This window comes from Vitis vinifera, chromosome 8 (genome assembly GCF_030704535.1).
Source record: "Vitis vinifera cultivar Pinot Noir 40024 chromosome 8, ASM3070453v1".
In the NCBI taxonomy this organism is placed as follows: Eukaryota; Viridiplantae; Streptophyta; class Magnoliopsida; order Vitales; family Vitaceae; genus Vitis; species Vitis vinifera.
In genome coordinates this window covers 22,427,044-22,439,981 of record NC_081812.1, presented here as the reverse complement: position 1 = coordinate 22,439,981, position 12,938 = coordinate 22,427,044, and the positions used below count along the sequence as shown (strand labels likewise).

Below are 12,938 nucleotides of genomic sequence, written 5' to 3'. Positions count from 1 at the left end.
TATTTTTGTGTCGAATTAATTTTTAAAGTGAGAATTAATTTTTAAAGATACGATTTCCCACTTAGATTTTTTTTTTTTTAAAGTGAGAATTAATTTTTCTTTTTTTGTGTGTGGAAATAGTCTCTTAAAGAGACGATTTCCCACATGGTTTTTTTTTGTGGATTTTTTTTTTAATTTTAAAGTGAGAATTAATTTTTTTTTTTGTGGAAATCCTCTCTTTAGGAGACGATTTTCCACTTAGATTTTTTTTTTTTTTAAATTTTAAAGTGAGAATTTCTCACTTTTGGTGACTTTTGTGGGAAATCGTCTCTTACCACATGGTTTTTTTTTGTGGAAATCGTTTCTTTAAGAGACGGTTTCTCACTTTTTTTTTTTGTTGTGAAAATCGTCTCTTCAAGAGACGATTTCTCACTTACAAATTTCTGATTTCTTATCGTTGGACAAAACTACATAGATTTGGAATTATTTTTTTTTACCTCGGTAATTTAGGCATTATTTTTAAAAACTGTTTACTCTTATAAAAAATCCATCAAACTTCTTTGCAACTGCGCTAACCCTGCTATGAGGTCAACTTCCCATTTCATAATCTTAGCTAACGTATTACCCATTAAAAAATGAGACATGAGCCCATAATGACTGATGATGATTGATGGCTGGGTTGTCAAAATACATGATAAGTTGTTATCTAATCAACTCATATTCTTCAGCCCATACCACCCCATTTTTCAAACCACGGCACTCTAGTATTATGTATCAACGAACTGGCAAATTGTTGGCACCACGTGTTGATCTATGATTTGTCAAGGGGCATACACGTGGCGACACCCTATTACAAGTCTAAGGCTCAAGTTTTTCTCCGTTAGATTGCTTGTTAATTTTGAGAATCATCAGACAATGCCATCTTCTGAAAAGGTTAAAATTCGATCAGCATGTGAAGTGAAGTGCCCTAAAGTCTTACGTTCATTAAGGAAGCGAGACTACACACCTTTACTCAAGCCCCATGCCTACCCTTTTTATCCCTCAAAATAGATTACGACAACTCAATACTTTTGGTGCACGAATTCCATGAAAACCCCCACACGCTTCTGAAAGTGTGGGGCAGATTGTTTCCGGGCGAATCGGGTTGTGTCAAGTGTGGAATTTGGCAACATGTGAAGGAAAGGGGAGGTCACTAGCTTGCCATACTTCATCTCTGTGACATCATGAGCATATGTTTGGATCGTTCGGTGCATTTACATATCTTTCATGTGTGCATCATTCGATATATACAGTCAAAGGATAAATACCAATTTTTATGTGACCTATTTTAGCCAGCTGCCATAATCTAGGATAATCCTTTGGAATAATCTGATGATAATGAATGGACGTACAAAATAGGCTAGATGATGCATATATGAAAAAGTGGCCCTCAATATTTGCCTTCTTTGCATGATGAGGATCGTTGATCTAAAGTGTTACTGGGTTTTTCTCATCGTAAGTTGCAAAATTTATGTAGTTGAATTTATTCAAAATGTATAACCGCAAATATGCACGGCATGGTATATAGATTAGATATCAATGAATGGTAAATATGGACTGATGCATGAATGCATCAAAGTCAGTCATGGTGTCAGTAGCAGTACTCTTGCGTATCCCAAATGATTCCCAATCCATACCTCAAGGGGCATGCATTGTGTCATGGACAGTGGATCCAAAACCCCTGATGATTCTCTATAAATACATAACCTCGGTACTTCATACCTCTCATCACCATTCCAATCTTAGTCTCAATATAGTATCTTTCAGAATATTTTCTCTCCCCTTTACAAAAGAAGAAACAATGTCTCTACAAAGACGCTTCATCCCATTTCTCATCGTCTTTCTGCTTTCTTTCCCATGCTACTACGGTTTGCAAGGGAACCCACCTTACGATTATCTTGACGACGCATATGGCTATGCTTCTTCCCAGGCGTATGACAAGCGGCCATGGCGCAAATTTGGAAGTAAAATCATGGGCTCCAAGAGGATTGGTGAAGTGGGTAGATCTTTGGCTTCAGTTACAACGGTTAACGTGAATGATTATGGGGCTAAAGGTGATGGAAGTGATGCCACAGAGGTATGCATATAGCTAGACTTCAATATGTGTATTGACTTATTAAACTTATAAGCATGTCCTCGTTTTTGCATTATTGTTCTATATAGTTTGATCGGAGCTTGCATTTTGATATATTGATCACAATAAGTTTAGAATTCATACATTTTCAAAAGGATTGAAGTTATAGCATGCAGTTGTATACTCGAAGCGGATTGGCTAATTATTATTTATATCATTGATCTAAATGAAAATGATGGCTAATTACTATTGAAGACCTTCACATCCAATGAAGACAAACTATGCTATGAATCAAACATATTAAAATTATTAGGGCTTGTTGGATTCAGTCTTATTTTCATTGGTTCTGTCATGCGAAGTAATATATATAACCAATGTTGGGTCTTTCAGGCATTCAAGAAAGCTTGGGAGGCAGCTTGTTCATCTCAAGGATCTGTCCTAGTGGTGCCCAAAAACAACTATCTCCTTAAGCCAATTACATTTGAAGGTCCTTGCAAATCCAGTATTACAGTGCAGGTGAGATTCCATGAAAGGATTCATTTTCTTCAGACCTTCAAGGAGCTGTTTCTAATTGATGTATATTGCATAAAATGACTAATGATATTTTTTTTTAAAAAAAAACCAGATATATGGAACTCTCCAGGCATCTACTGATCGATCCGCCTACAGTAACGATTTGACCCGCTGGCTTGTCTTTGAAAATGTCCAAAACTTAGCGGTTCAAGGTGGTGGAACCATCAATGGAAATGGGAAGATATGGTGGGAAAACTCTTGCAAAGTGGACGATGATCTTGTAATTATGCCACTCATAACTCTCTCTCTCTTTTTTCTTTTCGATTATCTTTTAATGATCATTGGCTGATTTTATTTATTTGTTTATTTAAATTCCATTGATTTTTGCAGTCTTGCAAGGATGCACCAACGGTATGTTGATATATATCCCCTCATATGAGTGCAGTCGTCTTCTTCTAGGATGTTATATGAAAATGGAAGATGTATAATTTCTTGTTTGGAATTATGTTTTAATTTTGGCAGGCCTTAACCTTCTATAACTGCAAGAACTTGGTAGTGAAGAACCTCAAGATCGAAAATGCCCAGCAAATTCATGTTTCGTTTGAAAAATGCGTGGGTGTTCAAGCTTCGGGTCTCACTGTAACTGCACCAGGGGACAGCCCCAACACTGATGGAATCCATGTGACTGACACCCAAAATATCCAGATTTCAAGCTCAGTTATAGGAACAGGTATCCTCAAAATTTGCCTAAAAACAAAACTAAATTTTTTTATTTTTAAAATAGTTGTAACCATGCTGAATCAATGACAAATTTTGTTTGATTGTTGAAGGTGACGACTGTATTTCAATTGTGAGTGGAACCCAGAACTTGCAAGCCACTGGTATCACCTGTGGACCAGGCCATGGAATCAGGTAATTAATCCATTAACCCCAACATTAATATTGCTAAATTAATCTTAATTTCTATATATGACTCATTAATTAACACTAACATATATGCATTTCTTTCGAATTTTGTCTTTGTTCCATGGCCGACTCCTCAGTATTGGAAGCTTAGGATATGGAAACTCAGAGGCTCTGGTTTCAGATATTACAGTGAACGGGGCAACTCTTTCGGGAACCACAAATGGAGTTAGAATCAAGACATGGCCGGTAAGAAGAAACATGCATGCATATGTTTGTATGAGTCGGATATTACGAAAAAGCTTTAGTATAAGTTAATTTAATATGCATTATTGACTTATTACATTCATTACTTAATAATTTAAGTTTTCGATGTGTCGGTTATTAACTCAAGTATTTTGTTGCAGGGAGGGTCTGGGAGCGCAAGCAACATCAAATTCCAGAACATTGAAATGCATGATGTGGACAACCCTATAATAATAAACCAAAAGTACTGTGACGACGACAAACCATGCGAATCAGAGGTATGGAAACTCAAACCTCAACCCTGGATCTTCACAAACAAAACCAATATCATCAACCCTCAATTAATTGTTCATGATTTCCCTAATACAAATGGTTTTGTTGCAGAGCCAGGCGGTTCAAGTGCAAAATGTGTTGTACCAGAACATCAAAGGAACAAGTTCTTCAAGTGAGGCTATACAACTTGATTGTAGCAGCAAGTTTCCATGTCAGGGGATTGTGCTGCAAGACATTGATATAGAAACTGGAGGAGGAAAAGCAGCCACAGCTGTGTGCAACGATGCCAAAGTGACTGAAAAAGGAGATGTGTCTCCAAGTTGCACTTGAGAATTGCGTGGAAGCTAGGGTTATTGGTTCTGATCACACACTTATCAGTGTTTATAGATATATACTAATTATTTAAAAGTAATAGTGAGTATGTGATATTAATTTGCTTACTATAGAATAAGACAATGGAGTTGATGTTCTCTTATTGTTTATCATCAATAAAATGACCTTTTATTTGTTGTTAATTTCATCTTAGTATTTACTAATTCTTTTCATTTTTCTGAAAATTTAGAGTTTTTCTCCCTTGATTCAATACCATGCTATCTAGTATTTCCTCAAAATAATAAAAATATATTTATTTTTAAAAAATGCATGCAACATGAAATTGGCCCATATCCGAAGTTCAGCCCCAAAGGCCATTAGAACTAGGTTACTTTTGGGCTTCAAGGCCCACCCACTAGATAATCGGGCTTCAAGGCCCAACTTCACGCTGAGTCGTCTAATGTCATATCAGCAAACCACGCCATTATCACATAAAAATGGATTGGGATTGAAAATTAAAATAACCCAAAAATAAAATAAAACGCGAATGCCCATATAAATATTGTTTTCATCACAAAACTATGGAAACCAATTGAACACAAATCATAGGTATGGAAACTCAAAAGTTCAACCCATATCTTGACAAACAAAACCAATATCATTAACCTTCAATTTGTTGTTCATGATTTCCCTAATACAAATGATGTAGAGCTGGGCGGTTCAAGTGCAACATGTGTTGTACTCGAACATTAAAAGAACAAATTCTTCAAATGAGGCCCTTTCCAAACAGTTGGCTCAAACTTCTTTACAACTGCGCTAACCTTTCTATGAGGTCGACTTCCCATTTAATAATCTTAGCTAACGTATTTTTTTTTAATAATTTTATTCTTCTCTTAATACTTTTCGAGAATCATACGTAATCTTAAACAATAATATTATATTATAATCGTTTCAAGCAGGCAACTCCATCATCTTACTCTATTTTTTCTCAGCTTCACACCCAAATGAATAAAATAAAATAAAAAATGCGTTTTACACCAAAGTGAACAAAATGAGAAAAAAGCAAAAAGAAGGAAAGAGCTGAAATGGAGTAGTCACAAATTAACTTGCAGTGTTGAAATTGGCAACGGTTAGGCTCATGTGCTTGGCCGAACTTTTTGCTTGGTTTGAAGAAAATGATCTAATTAATATTACACCCTTTGATTCAAGTTTCCACTCTTCCATTCTGAATCAGCCATTTGATGGAATTTGGTATAAAGTTCCTGTGTACCTTCCATTGAAAGCAACTTTCCAAAACAGTTGGCTCAAACTTCTTTACAACTGCGCTAACCCTTCTATGAGGTCGACTTCCCATTTCATAATCCTAGCTAACGCATTACCCATTAAAAAAAGATACACGAGCCCATAATGATTGATGATGATTGATGGCCTTTTTCAAACTGGGTTGTCAAAATACATGATAAGCTGTTATCTAATGAACTCATATTCTTCAGCCCATACCACCTTGCATGTGTAATCCAACCCCCATTTTTCAAACCACGCCTCTCTACTATTATGTATCAACGAACTGGCAAATGGTTGGCAGAACGTGATCTATGATTTGTCACGGGGTGTACACGTGGCGACACCATATTACAAGCCTAAAGCTCAAGTTTTTCTCAGTTTGATTGCTTGTTAATTTTGGGAATCATGAGACAATGCCATCTTGTGAAAAGGTTCAAATTCCATCAGCATGTGAAGTGCTCTAACGTCTTATATTCATTAAGGAAGAGAGATTACCACGTAGGAACTCAACAAACACCTCTACTCAAATCCCATGCCCACCCTTTTTATCCCTCAAAATAGATTACGGCAACTCAATATTTTTTATGCATGAATTCCATGAAAACCCCCACACGCTTCTGAAAGTGCGGGGCAGATTGTTTCCGGGCGAATCGGGTTGTGTCAAGTGTGGAATTTGGCAACATGTGAAGGAAAGGGGAGGTCACTAGCTTGCCATACTTCATCTCTGTGACATCATGATCATATGTTTGGATCGTTTGGTGCATTTACATATCTTTCATGTGTGCATCATTCGATATATAGAGTCAAAGGATAAATACCAATTTTTATGTGACCTATTTTAGCCAGCTGCCATAATCTAGGATAATCATTTGGAATAATCTGATGATAATTAATGGACGTACAAAATAGGCTAGATGATGCATATATGCATGTTACATGTACATGTATATGAAAAAGTGGCCCTCAATATTTGCCTTCTTTACGTGATGAGGCTCGTTGATCTAAGTGTTAATGAGTTTTTCTCATTATAAGTTGCAAAATTTATGTAGTTGAATTTATTCAAAATGTATAACCGCAAATATGCACGACATGCTATACAGATTAGATATTAATAAAAAATAAATATGGACTGATGCATGAATGCATCAAAGTCAGCCATGGTGTCCAGGAGTTCATTCTGGTAGCAGTACTCTTGCGTATCCCAAATGATTCCCAATCCATACCTCAAGGGGCATTGTGTGATGGACGGTAGACCCAAAACCCCTGATGATTCTCTATAAATACATTACCTCAGCACTTCATATTTTCATCACCTCCATTCCTCTCATCATCATTCCAATCTTAGCCTCAAAATAATATCTTTCAGAATATTTTCTCTCCCCTTTACCAAAGAAGAAACAATGTCTCTACAAAGACGCTTCATCCCGTTTCTCATCGTCTTTCTGCTTTCTTTCCCATGCTACTACGGTTTGCAAGGGAACCCACCTTACGATTATCTTGACGACGCATATGGCTATGATTCTTCCCGGGCGTATGAGAGCTGGCCATGGCGCAAATTTGGAAGTAAAATCATGGGCTCTAAGAGGATTTGTAAAGTGGGTAGATCTTTGGCTTCAGTTAAAACGGTTAGCGTGAATGATTATGAAGCTAAAGGTGATGGAAGTGATGCCACAGAGGTATGGATATAGCTAGAGACGTCAATATGTGTATTGACTTATTAACCTTATAAGAATGTCCTCATTTCCATGATCTCTGCATTATTGTTCTATATAGTTTGATCTGAGCTTGCATTTTGATATATTGATCACAATAAGTTATAGTATGTCATTGTATACTAGAAGCGGATTGGGTAATTACTATTTATATCATTGATCTAAATGAAAATGATGGCTAATTACTATTGAAGAACTTCACATCCAATGAAGACAAACTATGCTATGAGTCAAACATATTAAAATTATTAGGGCTTGTTGGATTCAGTCTTATTTTCATTGGTTCTGTCATGCGAAGTAATATATATATAACCAATGTTGGGTCTTTCAGGCATTCAAGAAAGCTTGGGAGGCAGCTTGTTCATCTCAAGGATCTGTCCTAGTGGTGCCCAAAAACAAGAACTATCTCCTTAAGCCAATTACATTTGAAGGTCCTTGCAAATCCAGTATTACAGTGCAGGTGAGATTCCATCACAGGAGTCATTTTCTTCAGACCTTCAAGCAGCTGCTTCTAATTAATGTATATCGTATAAAATGACTAATGATATTTTTGGGGGAAAAAAAAAACCAGATATATGGAACTGTCCAGGCATCTGCTGATCGATCCGCCTACAGTAACGATATGACCCGGTGGCTTGTCTTTGAAAATGTCCAAAACTTAGCGGTTCAAGGTGGTGGAACCATCAATGGAAATGGGAAGACATGGTGGGAGAACTCTTGCAAAGTGAACGATGATCTTGTAATTATGCCACTCATGACTCTCTGTCTCTGTCTCTTTTTCCCTTTTTTTTTTCTTTTGATTATCTTTTAATGATCATTGGCTGAATTTTTTTTTTCCCTTTAAATTCCCGCAGCCTTGCAAGGATGCACCAACGGTACGTTGATACATCCTCTCATATGAGTGCAAACTTCTTCTATGATGTTTATATGAAAATGGAAGACATATAATTTCTTGTTTGGAATTATGTTTTGGCAGGCCTTAACCTTCTATAACTGCAAGAACTTGGTAGTGAAGAACCTCAAGATCCAAAATGCCCAGCAAATGCATGTTTCTTTTGAAAAATGCGTGGGTGTTCAAGCTTCGGGTCTCACTGTAACTGCACCAGGGGACAGCCCCAACACTGATGGAATCCATGTGACTGACACCCAAAATATCCAGATTTCAAGCTCAGTTATAGGAACAGGTATCCTCAAAATTTGCCTAAAAACAAAACTAAAAATATTTTTTTTAAAAATAGTTGTAACCATGCTGAATCAATGACAAATTTTGTTTGATTGTTGAAGGTGACGACTGTATTTCAATTGTGAGTGGAACCCAGAACTTGCAAGCCACTGGTATCACCTGTGGACCAGGCCATGGAATCAGGTAATTAACCCAGTAACCCCAACATTAATATTGCTAAATTAATCTTAATTTCTATATATGACTCATTAATCAACACTAACATATACGTATTTCTTTTGAATTTTGTCTTTGTTCCATGGCCAACTCCTCAGTATTGGAAGCTTAGGATCTGGAAACTCAGAGGCTCACGTTTCAGATATTACAGTGAACGGGGCAACCCTTTCGGGAACCACAAATGGAGTTAGAATCAAGACATGGCAGGTAAGAAGAAACATGCATACATATGTTTGTATGAGTCGGATATTATGAAGAAGCTTTAGTATAAGTTAATTTAATATGCGTTATTGACTTATTACATTTATTACTTAATAACTTAAGCTTTCGATCAGTCAAATATTAACACAAGAATTTTGTTGCAGGGAGGGTCTGGAAGCGCAAGCAACATCAAATTCCAGAACATTGAAATGCATGATGTGGACAACCCTATAATAATAAACCAAAAGTACTGTGACGACGACAAACCATGCGAATCAGAGGTATGGAAACTCAAACCTCAACCCTGGATCTTCACAAACAAAACCAATATCATCAACCCTCAATTAATTGTTCATGATTTCCCTAATACAAATGGTTTTGTTGCAGAGCCAGGCGGTTCAAGTGCAAAATGTGTTGTACCAGAACATCAAAGGAACAAGTTCTTCAAGTGAGGCTATACAACTTGATTGTAGCAGCAAGTTTCCATGTCAGGGGATTGTGCTGCAAGACATTGATATAGAAACTGGAGGAGGAAAAGCAGCCACAGCTGTGTGCAACGATGCCAAAGTGACTGAAAAAGGAGATGTGTCTCCAAGTTGCACTTGAGAATTGCGTGGAAGCTAGGGTTATTGGTTCTGATCACACACTTATCAGTGTTTATAGATATATACTAATTATTTAAAAGTAATAGTGAGTATGTGATATTAATTTGCTTACTATAGAATAAGACAATGGAGTTGATGTTCTCTTATTGTTTATCATCAATAAAATGACCTTTTATTTGTTGTTAATTTCATCTTAGTATTTACTAATTCTTTTCATTTTTCTGAAAATTTAGAGTTTTTCTCCCTTGATTCAATACCATGCTATCTAGTATTTCCTCAAAATAATAAAAATATATTTATTTTTAAAAAATGCATGCAACATGAAATTGGCCCATATCCGAAGTTCAGCCCCAAAGGCCATTAGAACTAGGTTACTTTTGGGCTTCAAGGTCCACCCACTAGATAATCGGGCATCAAGGCCCAACTTCACGCTGAGTCGTCTAATGTCATATCAGCAAACCACGCCATTATCACATAAAAATGGATTGGGATTGAAAATTAAAATAACCCAAAAATAAAATAAAACGCGAATGCCCATATAAATATTGTTTTCATCACAAAACTATGGAAACCAATTGAACACAAATCATAGGTATGGAAACTCAAAAGTTCAACCCATATCTTGACAAACAAAACCAATATCATTAACCTTCAATTTGTTGTTCATGATTTCCCTAATACAAATGATGTAGAGCTGGGCGGTTCAAGTGCAACATGTGTTGTACTCGAACATTAAAAGAACAAATTCTTCAAATGAGGCCATAAAGCTTTATTGCAGCGATAAGTTTCCATGTCAAGGGATTGTAATGCCCCAAATATATTGTTAAGGGTAAAATCATAAATTAGAATAAAAGAAAAATAACAAATAAATTTAATAAATGTAATAAGGATAAAAATATCTTTTTGCATTTAAAAACTCTACGTATAAAATAAAATTTTCTAATGTTTTTTATTCAAAAACATTTTTACACGATGATTACAAAATTTAGAAAACTTAGGATAATGTAGGATTAAAGATTTGAAGATTAGTTTTCCAGATAAGATTCTAAAGCTTAGATTAGTATTTTAAATTCGTTAATTAAATTTAAACATCTTTGATATTCTTTGAAAAATCTAAATAAGAGTTTGCTTGTTTAATTTTAGATAAAAAAAGTTTGAAAATTTATAAATATAAGTTGATTTATTTATGAAAATAGAGAAAATCCAAATTTTGAAATGGTTAGATATAAACAAGTAAAAATCAAAATAAATAAGTAAATAAGAAGGAATAATTATAGGAAAAGTGTATGATCATGAAAAAAATTTTGACTTAGGAAAATTTTTTTTTAAAAAAAAAAGAAAACGTGCTACGCCACGAATTGTAGGATGTGTAAAAAAATAAAAACAAATCAAAATAAAAATGGAAAGGGAAGAAGGATGTGAGTGAGGGCACGGCTTTCTGATGAGTAAAAGGATAAAAAAAAAAAAAAATTATAATAATAAAAATAATAGAAGAAAAAAAAGAATGGTTGGAGAGTGTCACGGCTAAACGGGAGAGGAAAAAAAAACAAGACAAAAAAAAAAAAAAAAAGCCACGGAATGGTTTGGATGTTGACTTTGTGAAGAGAAGAAAATAATATTAATAATAATAAAAGAGAAGAAATAGAGGTGGTGTTTGGGAAACCTATTTGTGGTAATAGGATGGTGCGGGTGTATAGAGAAGGAGAAAAAAAAAATTGAGGTTGATTGCATGATTTGTGTATTGTTTGTCGAAAATAATAATAATAGACACAAGGCAATAGAATATGAAAGACAAGTAATGAACAAAAAAAACCTATTCTTGATTAAAATGATAAAAAGGTTTATTATAAATACATATGCTTTAGACATTTAATTTAAATAAATAAGGAAAGAGAAATGGATTTTTGAGATTAGATTTTTAAAAATGACACAATTTTTATGAAAATTTGAAAACTCACTTATTAAATTGTCATTGATTAGGAAGTTAAAAATAATATATGTGATAATAATATCAACATAGGAAACTTTTAGAGTTGTCAAACATATAATTTTAGATAAATAGTTAATAATAATAGTAATTTTCTTATGTTATGTTAGTTGAGAAATTGATTGTTCTGGAATAATTTTCTTTAATATTTTGAGTGCTTGTTCAAAATAAAGGAAATTAATGTAAATTTTGTAAAAGAAAATAATTTTCTTTTTATATATTATTTTAAAATGTGTAAAATGTTATTTTTGTTTCTATACATGAATTAAATATATTTTATATGAATAATATGTTAGAACTGTTTAATTTTGTTTATAATGGAAAAATATGAAGATATTTTGTTTTTTTTAAGTTTGAATAAATCAAACAAAGTATTTGACTTTAATTTATTTGACCCTAGTTAATGAGATATCATAGTTGACTTTTCGACCATAGTTAACGAGATATAATAGTTGACTTTTTGACATTTGTCAACAGAATATGATAGTTGACCTTTACATTTTGTGATGAGTAATATAATTTATTTGAACCCTAACCTTTAGGGGTTTGGTTAGACGTTATTAGTACTAGTAGTATTTGGTTTCGTCCACATTAAAATGAACTAATTTGATGCTAGCTACCAATTTGTAAAGTCCTACCTTATTGGGCAATATTTGTTATTTGATAATCAAAGTAAAAATATTTTGAATGTAAATGATATGAAATTGTTTTAACATAGATATAAAAATGTTTGGTTCAAAAGTTTGGAATGTATTAGCATGTTTGGACTCAAAAGTTTTTATGAAAAAAATTGTATATTATATCTCTTATTTGAAATCATAGTTGAAAATGTTTGATCCATGAAATTGTAATAATATTCCTTATTGGGTTTTGGGCTCATTCACTTTTGTTGACAATTTTTTAGGTATTCTCAGTTCAAATGAGAAATGACGGTTAGGATGAGATTTTGACCATTATTAAGACTTTTGATTTAAACTTTATTTTTTGGATATTATTCAAAAGTTGGAATTTAATGACTGTTTAAATTGTTAAGTTTGAACAATAGCACTTTGATTGATGTGTTAGTTTTAAAATTGAGATTTAAAGATTATAAAATTTATTCTATTATTTTGAACAAAAATTTAGTAATTGGTAACTTCTAGTTATAAAATGGATATTATTGTCATTTTTACTTTGAGTTTCTGGACTTGAGATGTGAAATGACTGTCACGCTTTTAGTTAGGGTGTGACAAGGATTGTGATGCAAGATATTGATATAGAAGTTGGAGGAGACAAAGTTGGTAAAGTGATTGAAAAATGAGATGTGTCTCCCTATTGCACTTGAGTATTGAATGAGAGCTAGGGTTGTTGGTTTCTTATCACACACTTATTTGTGTGTGTGTGTATATATATATATATGTGTGTGTATGTG

At 34.0% G+C, this 12,938-nt stretch overlaps 2 protein-coding genes across 2 annotated transcripts; both read left to right on the top strand.

The window, feature by feature from the left end:
- Nucleotides 1-1,737: 1,737 nt before the first annotated feature.
- On the top strand, nt 1,738-4,542 carry LOC100250296 (polygalacturonase). The gene is made up of 9 exons (XM_002277198.5): nt 1,738-2,095; nt 2,483-2,608; nt 2,718-2,885; nt 2,996-3,016; nt 3,128-3,335; nt 3,436-3,517; nt 3,649-3,757; nt 3,916-4,032; nt 4,139-4,542. Exons 1-9 carry the CDS (start codon nt 1,820-1,822, stop codon nt 4,355-4,357), a joined length of 1,326 nt encoding a protein of 441 aa, XP_002277234.1. The 5' UTR covers nt 1,738-1,819; the 3' UTR covers nt 4,358-4,542.
- A 2,395-nt stretch (nt 4,543-6,937) lies between these two features.
- LOC100257239 (polygalacturonase) lies at nt 6,938-9,726 on the top strand. Its single transcript, XM_002282736.5, has 9 exons — nt 6,938-7,299; nt 7,667-7,795; nt 7,907-8,074; nt 8,190-8,210; nt 8,312-8,519; nt 8,620-8,701; nt 8,833-8,941; nt 9,100-9,216; nt 9,323-9,726. The coding sequence occupies exons 1-9, from the start codon at nt 7,024-7,026 to the stop codon at nt 9,539-9,541; spliced, it is 1,329 nt and encodes a 442-aa protein (XP_002282772.1). The 5' UTR covers nt 6,938-7,023; the 3' UTR covers nt 9,542-9,726.
- Nucleotides 9,727-12,938: the final 3,212 nt, after the last annotated feature.

Bases quoted from the DNA above. Each gene is read 5' to 3' on its own strand.
- LOC100250296 (XM_002277198.5), top strand. From the start codon at position 1,820: ATGTCTCTACAAAGACGCTTCATCCCATTTCTCATCGTCTTTCTGCTT. The intron at 3,336-3,435 runs GTATCCTCAAAA...TGATTGTTGAAG, and splicing joins AAGCTCAGTTATAGGAACAG to GTGACGACTGTATTTCAATT. The intron at 3,518-3,648 runs GTAATTAATCCA...CCGACTCCTCAG, and splicing joins GGACCAGGCCATGGAATCAG to TATTGGAAGCTTAGGATATG.
- LOC100257239 (XM_002282736.5), top strand. From the start codon at position 7,024: ATGTCTCTACAAAGACGCTTCATCCCGTTTCTCATCGTCTTTCTGCTT. The intron at 7,300-7,666 runs GTATGGATATAG...TGGGTCTTTCAG, and splicing joins ATGGAAGTGATGCCACAGAG to GCATTCAAGAAAGCTTGGGA. The intron at 8,211-8,311 runs GTACGTTGATAC...ATGTTTTGGCAG, and splicing joins CTTGCAAGGATGCACCAACG to GCCTTAACCTTCTATAACTG.